The sequence below is a fragment of the Globicephala melas genome, chromosome 16 (assembly GCF_963455315.2).
Source record: "Globicephala melas chromosome 16, mGloMel1.2, whole genome shotgun sequence".
NCBI lineage: Eukaryota > Metazoa > Chordata > Mammalia > Artiodactyla > Delphinidae > Globicephala > Globicephala melas.
Window position 1 is genome coordinate 76,379,550 of NC_083329.1, and position 14,548 is coordinate 76,394,097.

The 14,548-nt window shown below is 39.0% G+C and overlaps 1 protein-coding gene across 1 annotated transcript in view; it reads right to left on the bottom strand.

Moving 5' to 3' along the window:
* The window catches only part of RYR2 (ryanodine receptor 2), a 721,218-nt gene that overhangs the window by 508,866 nt on the left and 197,804 nt on the right, over positions 1 to 14,548 (bottom strand). Inside the window, exon 2 of the mRNA XM_060286446.1 lies at positions 6,998 to 7,117. Within this exon, the coding sequence (XP_060142429.1) occupies positions 6,998 to 7,117 (120 nt within the window). The remainder of the gene's footprint in view (positions 1 to 6,997; positions 7,118 to 14,548) is intronic.

The window sequence follows — 14,548 nt, forward strand, 5'->3', positions numbered from 1 at the left end:
AGGATTTTTATATCTACGTACAAAGAGATATTGTCTGTAGTTTTTTTTTCTTGTAATGTCATTATCATATTTTGATATAAGGGTAACGGTTTCATAAATGAGTTAGGAAGTATTCTTTCTGCATCAATCATCTGAAAAAGATTATAAAGAATTGGTATAGTGTCTTCCTTAAGAATAATAAGTGAGGGAATTCCCCGGTGGTGCAGTGGTTAAGAATCCACCTGCCAATGCAGGGGATACGGGTTCGAGCCCTGGTCCAGGAAGATCTCACATGCCATGGACCAAGTGCCAAGCCCACGTGCCACAACTACTGAGCCTGCACTCTAAAACCCATGAGCCACAACTACTGAGCCCTCATGCCACAACTACTGAAGCCCACGCACCTAGAGCCCATGCTCTGCAACGAGAAGCCACTGCAATGAGAAGCCCGCGTGCCGCAACAAAGAGTAGCCCCCCGCTCGCGGCAACTAGAGAAAGCCCACACACAGCAACGAAGACCCAACACAGCCATAAATGAAAGAAAAAGGAAGGAAGGAAGGAAGGAAAGAAGGAAGGGAGAAAAAAATAATAATAAGTGAATAATCCATTGGGCCTGGTGCTTTCTGTTGGGAAAATTATTAAATGAATACATATATATATTTAAATACAGTATTGCTATGACTACTTTCAACAATCTGTTAGGTCAATTAAGAATAAGAAAAAAAATTTTTATTTTAACCACTCATTCTCTGATGCTCTTCCTTCCTTGCTAAAGATTAGAGTTCTTGACCTATATATATTCCTTATTACTGCAAAACTCTTTTAACATTTCTTGCAAAGCAGGTCTACTGGCAAAAAATATCCTGAATGTTTGTTTGTCTGAGAAAGTCTTTCTTCTTCACTTCTGAAGGGTAATTTTGCAGGATATTGAATTCTGGGTTGGTATCGAGCTTTTTTTTTCTCTCAACACTAAATATTTCACTCCAGTTTCTTCTTGTTTCCAGTGGTGTTTTGAGACGTTGGATGTACTTCTTATCTTTGCTCCTCCATTGGTAAGTTTTTTCCCTCTGGCTTCCCTCTGGACTTTTTAATTTTCTGTACCTTGAAAATGATACGCCTATGTGTAGGGGTTTTTTGCATTTATTCTGCTTGGTGTTCTCTGAACTTCCTGGATCGGTGGTTAAGTGTCTGACATTACTTTGCAGAAATTATCAGTCTTTACTGTTTCGAATATTTCTTCTATTCCTTTCATCATGATTCTAGAGAACTTCTGTAGGTGTCCTACAGCTCTTACTCAATTCTGTTATGGTTTTTCTTTCAGTCATTTTTCTCTTTGCTTTTCTCTTTTGCAGGCTGCTTTTGAGATACTCTCAAGCTCAGAAACTGTTTGCTCAGCGACGTCCCATTTACTAATAAGCCCATCAAAGGCATTCTTAATTTCTGTTACAGTGTCTTTGATCTCCAGCATTTCTATTTCCTTCCTTCCTAGAATTTCCACCTCTCTGCTTACATTGCCCATCTGTTCTTACAGGCAGTCTACCTTATCCATTGGAACCTTTAGCATATTAATCACGGTTGTTTTAGATTCCTGGTTTGCAGCTGAAAGTCTGGTGGGCCTGGATTACCTATAGATACTATTCTGCTCCTTCTTCTCTGTGACATATAAAATTACATCTACATACATAATGGAAAAATGTAAATAATTATATAAATAAATGTAAATTAATTACTCCACTTATACAGTATACATAAATTATACGTGATTATTTATAAATTATACACAATTATATATAAATTATATATGATTATATATAATTACATATAACTATATATATAATTATATATACAGTTATATAAAAGAGACAAATAAGGAGCAGAATTATGTCTACAGGCAACAAAAGCACACCAAATAAACAGATAAAAATTGAGATGAGCTTCCTTGTACGCTTGGGAAAGGAGGGTGGGTCAGCATACCTTTTGTAGCTTCAGGGTCCTGCAGCAACTTGTTCTGCTGTTTTCATCTAGTGTTCAAAACCAGGCTTTTTGATTATGAGATCTATTGGCTGTTTCCCTGCCCCACTTTCACCTGGTCCTTCTCTATCCTTTGCCCCTATCCACCCTGCTCAATCTGAACTGGATTCCCAACAATTTCCCTCAGAGCAGGGCTTTGTCAAGAAAAGAGCCTTATTTGGTTAGTTTCACAAGTCCATAAGCCAAGATTGCTCTAGAAACATCCATCCTTACCATAGTTCCTTTGTTCCTTCCTAGTTTTAGCTTCTAGTTTCACACTGGCCCACCATGTTTTCTAGCGAGTACCTGTTACCAGTTTTCAGAGACAGCAGAAACCACGTCACCTCCCCTACACTTCCTCCCCTACACTTACTGATACCAGAGGTGGGGATAACTTGTCACCTAGTTTGCTTTAGATATTATATTGTCTGTGGGTTTCAGGTTTTGCCATCGTCATAGGTCTGTTTTTATGTGGAGATTCAAGGAGATTAAAAACTATGCCTCCCTAATAACTTCTCATTTCTCCATAAACTTTTTAATAATAACAAGGTGGGTATCTCTGAAAATGACTAGCTCCAAAGAACAAAAGCCCAACTTTTCAATTCTAAAATATAGAAACAAGAATGTCATTCATATAAGGAGTGTGCAGTAAATATCCATAATTATGAATTATGAATAACTATTTAAACATATCATCAGATTTAATGCTTACATTTTCTGCAAGAAAATCTATGCTGGAATTATGAAACATTCTCTTTCAGGCACAGATCAGCCTGAATAAATATCCTAGGAAAATGAAACAGTCTTCTGAAAAAGTAACTCTTGCATTTGATTAGAAGGTTCTGTGCTTAAGGTTTTTCTGGGATCATTTCCAGGAATATGTATATAATTTACAGTGACTGACTACTCAATGCCAACAATAATTCTGTTCTCCCAACCTTTATAATAAATGCAGGAGACACCAATTTGAGAGGTTAAAAAAAAAAAGGCCATCTCTCACTTTCTACCAATGAATGTCAAATCCAGATATATCTGCATGAAACACATCTGCACCCAGGCTTAGCTAGTTTAAACATCAACTGAAATCCACAGTTTTGACTCTTTGCTATTACAGAAAATTAAAAGTCTATTTTATAAAATAAATTGCCCTAAGACTAGTGGTTGCCTTTCAAATTTAATAATCCATTAAATCTTATGAATCACTCACTAGTGCTTCATGCTAAAAAATAAGAAAATAAATGAGCTATACCCAGGTCCTCAGGGAATTTAGAAGCTGGTGTATGGTACCTGGGAGTATACATACTTACATATTCAGGGAGAGAAGATGTTGTGGATGTTACACAGAATTAAGCCCAACTAACAATATAATAGAAATATAAATAAATCACTTAAGAAAAACAGAGAGAAAAACAGCCCAGAGGAGGGACTATTTGAGATAGGCTTTGAAGGACAAGCAGTATTTCACCAGCAGGAAACGTAAAGGAAGGATATACAAGTCAGGGAGAACAAAGTAAAACGGAGATATGAAAAAAACTGACACAGTAGGGAATCATCAAGTAATCTGAGTAGGGGAAAGAAAAGAGTATTTATGTTGTAAGAACTTTTAAAAAAAGTTCAGATTGGTTTACTGGACTTCAGTTACTATTTTATTCTATGCTTGATAAACAATTTCAGTATCTCATCTTAAATACAAATTTTCAGATAAGCCGAAAAAGAATAACAGAGCATGACAACAACAAAAATGGTTGAAATGGTCAGTTCACTATGTCAACAGTCACAGCTAGATAGCCAAGTATCCCTGCGAAGAATTAACCGGTTTATTTTTTTTCCAAAAATTTTTTTCAGTTTTTTTTGAGATATAATTGACATGCATCACTGTGTAAGCTTTTACTGAAGTATAGTTGATTTACAATATTATATTAGTTTCAGGTATACTAACATGGAGTATACTAGAGTGTTCCACGTATGTTCACTTCTAGGATTCTATGGTTTAAGGTCTGACATTTAGGTCTTTAATCCATTTTGAGCTTATTTTGTATACAGTGTGAGGAAATGTTCTACTCTCATTCTTTTATAGGTAGCTGTCCAGTATTCCCAGCACCACTCACTAAAGAGACTGTTTTTTCTCCACTGTATATTCTTGCCTCATTTGTCATAGATTAATTGACTGTAGGTGCCTGGGTTTATTTATTTCTGGGCTCTCTACGCTGCTCCATTGATCTATGTGTCTCTTTTTATGTCAGTACCATGCTGTTTTGATTACTGTAGCTTTGTAGTATAGTCTGAGGTCAAATAGCATGACACCTCCAGCTTTGTTCTTTTTCTTCAAAATTGCTTTGGCAATTCAGGTCTTTTTGAGTTCCATATACATTTTAGGATTATTTGCTCTAGCTCTGTGAAAATTTTATGGGTATTTTGATAGGGATTGAATTAAATCTGTAGATTGCTTTGGGTAGCAGACATTTTACGAATATTATTTCTTCCAATCCATGAATGGAATATCTTTCCATTTCTTTGTACCATCTTCAATTTCCTTCAACAGTGTTTTATAGTTTTCATAGTATAGGTCTTTCACTGCCTTAGTTAAGTTTATTCCTGGGTATTTTATTCTTTTTGATGCAATTTTAAACAGGATTGTTTTTTGTTTCCTCTTTCTGAGAGTCCATTGTTAATATATAGTAAGTGGGGTTGGAGTGTTTGCTGGGCTCAGGCTGTGGCGTGCACTGGGGCAGTCACAGGCAGCCATCTCAGCAGTTTTCAATCTGCCCTCTCCACCCTGCTTCGGGAGCAAGCCAGCACAAGCACACTGCTCACAGGCAAAATTCAGGCTTCCCATAGCCCTCTTTTGAGTCCCACCAGCCCTCCCACCAGCCAAAGGGGCTCATTTTCCCTGTGTCAGACCCCAGGGCTGGGGCATCTAATATGTGACAGGAACAGCTGACTCCCCAGGGCCAATCTCCACCCGTGTATCTCTCTTTTCCTCTGAGTCCCCTCCCAAAGGCACAAGGTCCCAACCTGATCACTTCTCTTCCCTTCCTACCCGATTCCATGAGGATCTTTCCTATAGCCTTGGCTGTACAGGAGTCTTTCTGCCAGTCTCCAATTAGTTTTCAGTGAGAACTGTTAGACATGTAGATGTATTTTTGATGTGTTTGTGGGGAGAGGTGAGCTCCACCTCCTCCTACTCCTCCATCTTGATCTATTTCAAGATTAACCAGTTTAAATGAATGCCTAGCCTATTTCAGTGCCTTGACTGCTACATGACATACCTAACTAGAGCATGAGGAGAGTTCATTTTTAGTACTGGAAACCAGCTCTTACATTAAAGGACCAAGAGAACCATAGCCAGTACAGTGAAAAATAAAAACCCAGCTAACTAATTGGGCTGCCTCGTTCTAGGCACGACAAAATTCCAGAAACCACAGGGAAAATACTAAATATTAAAATTCTTAATAAGTTCTTTTTAAGAAGAATATTTTTCACAACTGATACCTATTGTGGTAATTTTCACAAAGAGAATGCTCAATAACACTTGTCAAATTAAAACTAAATCTAGGCAGGGCTATAAAATGCATAATGTTTTGTCACTCACCATTACAGTATTAATAATGTGACTTGGCATTAAATTACTATAATAAATAAATCATATGTATACATTGCTCAATGTTATTCCACAGAGTAATGAAAGGGGTACTGTGATATAAAGGGAAGAATCAGGGACTCGAAGCCAAAAGACCGAGGTGTTAAGTGTGAAAAGCTATTGACGACACTTGCTTTGAGTCACAGGAAGCCTTTGGCCTAGTACCTGCCCTCTACTAGCCCCCATGTCCTCATGTGTACAGTGACTATGACAGCAATAACCATGCACACATTCTCCTATTGTGACAATTACATGAAATCATGCAGGTCAAAGGACTCTGTAAACTAAAAAGTGCTACACAAAACATTATTAAATTGACTGTTTTCTGGTTGATTTTCTACCCCCAGAAACATCTTCATTTCCTCTCTTTCCTTTATTCTACACAGTCATCTATCAGCACATCCTCTAAATCCTGCAAGTCTATTCTCAACCCCCCCAAGTCTCCCACCACCATTGCTTCTCATCTGAAGACCCAGCAGCTGCCCTGCAGACTTCCGCAGGCACCTTCCACCTGCTCTCACTGCTTCTAATCTTACTCTTCCAAAAGCTTCTAATCTCTCACCAGAACCCAACCATGCTGGCAACTTGATCTTGGACTTCTATCTTCCAAAACTGTGAGCAATAAATTTCTGTTGTTTAAGCCAAAAAAAAAAAAAAAAAAAAACCCCACAAAAGCCTCTAATCCACAGAAGAGCTAAATCAAATATTTACTTAAATATTAAATCAAATTGCATTGCTCACCTGATCCAATGGCCTCCCTTTATATTAGGAAGGAACCTCAATTGCTAACCAAGGGCTGACAGGCCCTTCACCTCTCCTCACCAGTGGCCCCATTCGTGGTACTAGAGCTGCAGTGGCTTACCTGTTTTTCCTTAAACACTCTGCAAGTACATTCCTAACGAGGGGCCCTTGCACTGCCTGGTTCTTTCCAGAATGGTCAAGAACTTAGTACTTCTCCCTCCCTCACTTCATTCTGCTCAAATATCACTGCCTCAGAAAGGCCTTCACTAAACACCCTTTGTGAAAGGGTGAGTCCTTGCCTTATCGCTCTCCACCCTGTCACTACTCTGCTTTTCCTCACAGCCCTTATCGGTTCTGAAATTATATCACTTATTTACATTGTTAACTTTTCCCCTACTATATATAAACAGCACGGGGCAAGGACTTTGGCTATTCCTGTTAACAATCGCATCTGAGTTATTTGCAAAGAGTAGGGGCTCAACTGAAACTTTGCTTAATGAATAGGGAAAAGACTGTTCAATTTCCTTTAGTTTCTGTTCCATAGAAAAGAGCAGAGTGCCCATAAATAACTTCAATGCCCCTATTAAAACCCCAACATTTGAGTAGCCTGAAAAGGCTTTATCCCACCTTGGAATTCGAAGTGGACTCCAAGAAGCAAAGTCTGTTGCCAAACCCTTCTGCGGCCAAACACAGTTTCTGCTGTTCTTTGTGGATGGTTGCAGTACACTGCAGAACCACTTCATCATCCTGCAGAGGGGAGGAGAAGAGAAAAAAGTGAGATCTGGCATCACTTAGTCTAAATCAGATCCACAAGGTTATTATTTAATGCTTTTTTAAAATCAGAGAAAATAGGGACTTCCCTGGTGGCTCAGTGGTTAAGGATCCACCTGCCAATGCAGAGGACACGGGTTCAATCCCTGGTCCAGGAAGATCCCTCATGCCACGAAACAACTAAGCCGATGAGCCACAACTACTGAGCCTTCACTCTAGAGCCCGCGAGCCACAACTACCGAGCTCACGTGCCACAACTACCGAAGCCAGCACGCCTAGAGCCCGTGCTCCACAACAAGAGAAGCCACCACAATGAGAAGCCCGCACACCACAAGGAAGGGTAGCCCCCGCTCGCCGCAACTAGAGAAAGCCCACGCGCAGCAACGAAGACCCAATGCAGCCAAAAATAAATAAATAAATAAAATCTTAAAAAATTATTTAACAAATTTTAAAAATAAAATCAGAGAAAAATAAATATATGAACAACTGTCCCCAAAAAAGCCAAAGAATCAATTCCTAGTGTACTTTTATTTGCAAAAAAAGATAAATGGGTAGGGGGAGGCGGGAGAAGTTATTGCTATTCAAGGCAATCAACAGCTTTTTTTTTTAACTGTCATTACTGATCCCCAAAGGCAACCTGCATGGAGAAAAGTAAAATACAGGATTTCCATGTTAGCGCTCTTACACACTGCTTTAAATCATCAAAACTATCAAAAAATGGTCTGACATATTCCTAGGACATCAAGTATTATCAAGAATGGAATCGATTCTACTAGCAAGCACACACACATAGTTCCAAAACTGACACAGGAAAACAGGTCAATAACAGAGCTTCTGGGTTCAAATCAACGTGAAAAGTCATCTTAGTTCAACCACACATTGGCAACTTGCTCATCTTTGAAATGATCCTGGATTGCTTAAAAATGTACAGAGAGGTGATCTGCTAGTTCAGTCCTCTGCAATCCAACACTTGGTTTCCAATCAATTGCAGGGTTACAGGAAAAACTGTACAAGGGAAAGATGATCCATGCGATGACTCAGTACAGGCAGCATGAACACGACAAGACGCACGGGCTTTAGAATTAGCAATAGCTGGGTTCTTACCCCAGTTCTGCCGTCTACAAAATGAGGAGAGAAGTGAGATCAACTAACTTACACAGTGACTGACATACAAAAGGCCCTAAATCAACAAGAAAGGCAAGATATCATTATTTAACAGATTCTAAGTGGCAAATGCCTAAAAAGTCTAGCCATTTATATTTTGACATTTCAACCTCAAAGAAACAGGATACTTAACAGAGAAAAAAAAAACAAATATACTCATCAACCCTTTTAATTAAAATCAAAGCGAAAAAGGAATATGAGTACATGCTAGAAGATGCTCATCAGGGTAGAATAGTAGAGTGGAGGTGATAAGATACAGCAAATATTCAACAGCAGAAAACAAGCCTTTTTGGTTAACCTAAAGAATATGCTATATCAACGGGAAAAGTGCAGCTGTAATTTAATAAAAACCCTTATCATGCTATAAATTTGCTTTATTTCCTACGCGGTAGCAGCAATACCTAATAGCTGGCTCATAGTACCGGTCACAGCCAAGCCCAATCTCTTAATAATTAGCTCCCAACTCTCCCCACAGTGCTCAGTGATTTCCAGTGAGCATTCAATTGTTACATTTTAAAAGTCAACTGCTAAAAAAAAAGCACTATTTTCATATAATGAGTACATCTGAATATTAATTCATGTTCAGCATGGCTATAATAAAAATAATGAAATACCTCTGTTGCTTATATAATCTGCAAGATCAAAGATACATTATGTTTTCCAACTAGGTGGTATAGTAACAAAGAACTGAATTGTCCTGATGTGCTCAATGCCTTCCCAAACCGCCACAGCCTTTTGCTATCTTGTCTCACCCTATGGAACTAACTCTAGCGAGTAAACTACACTCTTGGGTAAGATAGGTTCCTTTGGATACTGGAGGCTATCTAAACACAGTTAGTAAATAATTACTGTAATGTACTAATGAAAGACGTTTTAGGAATGAGAATAAGAAAATACAGCAAGGTATAAGGCAGGTGAGAATAACAGTGCTGCCCAGTAAGCCCAAAAGAAGAGAAGGTGTACCATATTTACCAAAAATACAGTGCATGCCAGTCCTGGCATTAATTTATTTAATCCTCACAATATCCCAGTAATATACAGATTATCCACAGATATACACATGAGGAAAATAAGGCTCAAAGTAACTTGTTACTCACAGAGGGCTGAACATTCTTATTTCTAAGAACTGGTCATTAGACCTAACTTATTTGAATGTAAAAGTCCTCAACCCCACACTGCTTCCAGAGGCTCAGTTGATTTTTTAAGACACTTGTTATCTAGAGAAGTACTTCTCAGTCTTTAACATGCATCCTTTCACCTGTAGGTCTTGCTAAAATACAAGGTCTTGGGTAGATTTTGCATTTCTAACAAGTGCTCAAGTAGGAGGGGGATTCAGAATGGGTCCCAGAAAGGATATGGATCCCAGAAAAGATGTGAGAAGTCTTTTATAAGAGTTTGGAGGCAGTCAGTAACAGATGAATATTAAAATAAGTCTGTGGACTTTGGACAGAACCAGAAATGAGAGCACATTTCTGGAGATGCTCATTAATATGTGACACAAACCAACTATATAAGGGAAAGGAACCAACAATGTACTGACCTACTCTATTAAATTAATAAAACCAACTCACTTGTGCAGTTTCCTTACAATTCAGTGCCTAGGCATCGTGTGATGAAGCGCCTGGCCACGAAGCAGCACCGAGTTCAGGGAGCTCTGCCACGCCACTAACAAGAGAGCCATGGCTACAGCTTTCAACTATGATCCAGCTTTGATGGATTCTAGCCTGACACACTTATAAGGCTTTTTCCAGTTTATCTGGGAGCTGTTTCTATTTTACATTCCAGTAAATGAAGAGTTCCTTTTTGACTGAAAGTGAAATATACTGAGCACTGATGGACCAAACACCAATTCGCAAACACCCGCCTATTAATTAACTCATCATTCATCTCAAAGCACAATGTTTTCTCCAGAACCACTGTGGTTGGAGAGCCTACTGACTATGCATTTTAAAAATTCTTGGGCTTCCCTGGTGGCGCCGTGGTTGAGAGTCCGCATGCCGATGCGGGGGACGCGGGTTCGTGCCCCGGTCCGCGAGGATCCCACATGCCGCGGAGCGGCTGGGCCCGTGAGCCATGGCCGCTGAGCCTGCGCGTCCGGAGCCTGTGCTCCGCAATGGGAGAGGCCAGAACAGTGAGAGGCCCGCGTACCGCAAAAAAAAATGTTCACCATCTGTATTGTATCCAATGCTGTCTGTCCGCAACGGGAGAGACCACAACAGTGAGAGGCCCGCGTACCACAAAAAAAAATAAATAAATAAAGTCCACCATCTGTATTGTATCCAATGCTATCTGTCAAGCAGGTCAGATTAAACTCCATGGAAACCAGGTGCCCAATGAAAATAAACGTTTTACTTAAAACCCAAGGGAATCATACCACAGTTCAATTTAGACCACTGCTCCATAAATATACCTTGGATTGAATTCCTTTTGTTAAATGCTCCTGTATTTTTCCTATGACCTTACAGCTCTTCAGCACAGAGATCAATTATTTATGGGGGGAAAGCCAGCACTACAATACTGCATTCCAGGCAATTTTGTGAGGCGTAAATAAGACATGATTTCTCTAACAAATGCTGCCACGTCTGCTGTAACAGTACAAAATGGAAAATAATTATCAAATAACACCACCAACAGCTCCTTTCAAACATTCATTCATCACTGAAATATTTTCTGAGGACATAATATGTTCTAGGAAATGTTCTAAGCCCTTGAGATGATTCACGAAATAAATCAAAGATCCCTGAACTTATTAGGCTTACATTCTAGCAGGGAATAGAGACAATAAACAAAAAGACAATAAGTTCGTAAATTATGTTAAAGGTGAAAAGTCTATGTTAAAAAAAAATTGGAACAGGTTAAGGGGCTCATAGTGCTGCTGTGGTGGGGAAGATTGAAATTATGAATAAAATTAACGGGTTTCATTGAGACAAAGACTTGAAGCAGGGAAGGGGCATTAGCTATGTGAGTATCTGCAGAATGGGCAGTCCAGGCAGAAGCAAGGCCAGTGAAAGCCTCTCAGGCAGAAGAGTATCTGGCACGTTCAAGAAACAGGGAGGATGTCAGCGCAGCTGGAGTGGATTAACCCAGGGGGAAGAGGATGGTGGGAGACGAAGTCAGAGACAACAGAGCCTGATCAAGACAGGCCCGGAGCCCAGCCTAAAAGCCAAAAGCCTTTGGCTTTTACTGAGGGACAGGGAGTCTATGCCATAAATAAATGAAGAGTTAAGTATTATTATTATGCTTTTGAGTAGTAACAGATGAGAAGAGGCATTGTGAGAGTAAATTCCTATTACCCAGCAAAGTGGCTGAACAGGATTCAAATCTGGGTCCACCTGACGCTATAACCTAGACCCCTAACCTCTGTGCTGTACTACCTCCTACAATGATATAAAATCACTGCACTAACAGTCTGGCTAGAAATCTACCCAGAAACTAACCCTAGTATAATCCCCTGGTTTCCATTGATCAAATATGTTTTAGCGATGTGGCTATAGGTAAAGTGAATAAAGTTACTATATCCAGATTTAACTGTGTTGAAAACAAAACCAAATGAAAAACAAAATCACATGAAAAACAAACTTACATAAAATAACAAGGAAACTTCTTTGAATCAAGGAGCAGCAGGCAATGGTGAGGTGACAAAAAAGGTTGTCTATCATTAGTAGGTAATTAAAATTTAGTCAATGATTAAATTTTCGACTGAGAAACGGCTGTCCAAGGTAGTGCTACTTACTGGATTTTCAGGAAAGGAGACAGAAAGGCAAAGCAGAAGACAGAGATCAATACAGACAGAAGAGGAGGAAGGGACCTTTTTAACTTCCATTTCAGAGATGGAAAAATACCTATTTTTCTGGGCTATTGTAGAAAGAATGAATGTATTAACATCTGCCATATCCTTCGGAACTCATGAAAATACTTGATAAAATTAAGTTGTTGGCTCTGAACTCAGCAGAGCATCTTCCTCTGCAATTAACTGCTTTTCCACTTTTCTTATTACCCTAAAACCTAGGAAATAGGAGTGGTGGTGAACCAGGATGGCAGAGGATGCCCCCAGGGCAGGCAAAGGAGGTGGCACTCTCTACAGGGAGCTTCCAAACTGAAATGAAGCCCACAAAAAGCTGGCCTGATTTTCAGTATCACCATGTACAGGCGATTCTAAACTCTGTCAGAAAATACAGTTCTACCCACCTGGCTGCCTGCCGCCTCTTCACATAGACCACATATCCGAGCTGCTAAAGCACCAGCAGAAAGCTATGCACATGCATGCGCGCACACACACACACACACACACACACACACACACACAAACACACACACACAGCAACTGGTATATTAAACAGCACAAATAATTTACAGATGAAGATACAATCCTGTAATCTGATCCCAACTACAGAAGAACGGACGTAGATCAGGACTGATGCACCCATAAGACCACATGAGGAAGCCATTTCAGCATTACGGCATGTTGTATCCCATCTACTCTCTTGTGAAATTTTATTTCAAAATGCGTGAAAAAACTTTGAAACTGCCCTCATGAATATCACCCAAGACAGTGATGGCAAACTATATTTCTTAGTAGAAAGTAAGGAAGAAGTAAAAAAGTTTCCCAGAGACCACTAGGTAAAGGAAATTTCTTTGTTCTTAGGTTTTATTTTTTAATTTCTCTTTTAAAGATTTTTTTGATGTGGACTATTTTTAAAGTCTTTATTGAACTTGTTACAATATTGCTTCAGTTTTATGTTTTGGTTTTCTGGCTTCAAGACATGTGGGATCTTAGCTCCCTGATCAGGGATCGAACCCACACGCCCCTGCACTGGAAGGCGAAGTCTTAACCATTGGACCACCAGGGAAGTCCCTGCTCTTAGGTTTTAAATCCTTGAGAATAAGTACATTTCTGAAATATTTTAAATAACTTTTAAATTAGAATTTTAAAAGATACAGGAAAATAAAAAGCCTAAAATAGCTTGGACAACATATGAGGTCATAATCATAAAAATAGAAGCAGTTACAAAAATTAAGCATTTAAGTTGACCTTTGTCATAAGAGAATTGACATGCAAGTGAAAAATCAGATCTAGAAAGACTGAACATATTGCAGACATTCTAACTCAGTATTTGTTTCACGTGAGATAGATTAAAGTTGACAGAGTCACCAACAATAACATCAACAGAAATGTACCTTTTCCCCTTTTCCACTTGGAAAATAGCATGCATAAAATCTGTGTTCCTAGCTCTGAAAATGATCTGAATTTCCTACTTGGCACTGAAGATTGCCTCACATGTAAAGATGAAATTCACCTTAATATATGTGCTGAGTATGAGATTGTTACCCTGACTTTCTCACACCTATACATGGAATACACCCACAGAAAGAGCTAGTAAAGAAAATCAGTGCTCTTACTTGCACATAAAGCATTGACATCACACACTGAGACAAGCAGAGTAACTAACTGATCACTCAATAATGTCTCCCTGTCACCTGGTTGATGCTCAAGCAAGTATTAAGAGACAAAAGAGAGTGCCGGATGGGCTGGCCCCTTAGGAGTCCTTCTGCAATTACACCAGAGAGTGTACCTATTGTACAAAGTATCACTTACATATGATGCTTCTATGAAAAATTAAGTGTATTTATTCATATTACTCTGAAATACTTAGTAGCTATGCAGAACAGATGAGACCCATATTTAACTATAAAAATATGTGTATGTTATACATAATATATTGCTTGAGATTTTGCATATGCATATTTTAGAATATTCAAAGTTCTGCTCCTCCTGTCTGCAGAATGGCAGAGACCCAGGGAGAAAGCTGTAGAGCTTCTCAAAGATCCACACCAGACGTGAATGCATAAACCACATTAAAGTCCTGAAGAGCAGACAACTGTGTACGAATTATTGCAACATTTTAAGGAAGAATAATGAAAAGATTTTATGTAAAGGAAGAATGCTGAAAAGACAAAAAAAGATGGAGAAGTTTAGAGGCAATTTTCAAGATCTGAATCTATATATCAATAACTCTTTATTTCAAGACAGGCAATTTCTGACTCTTGAGGACACTATGCTTTCTTGTATTACATATACACAGACTCTCTCCCTCTCTCTCTCTCTCTCTCTCTCATATATACAAGTCTGTGACCTCCAGTAACTGTAATTCTCTTGTTACCGCACAACACAAGGACAAATTTTCAAGACTGATCACAAAAATAAATAAATAACAGCCAACTGGACATATACATATTATACCA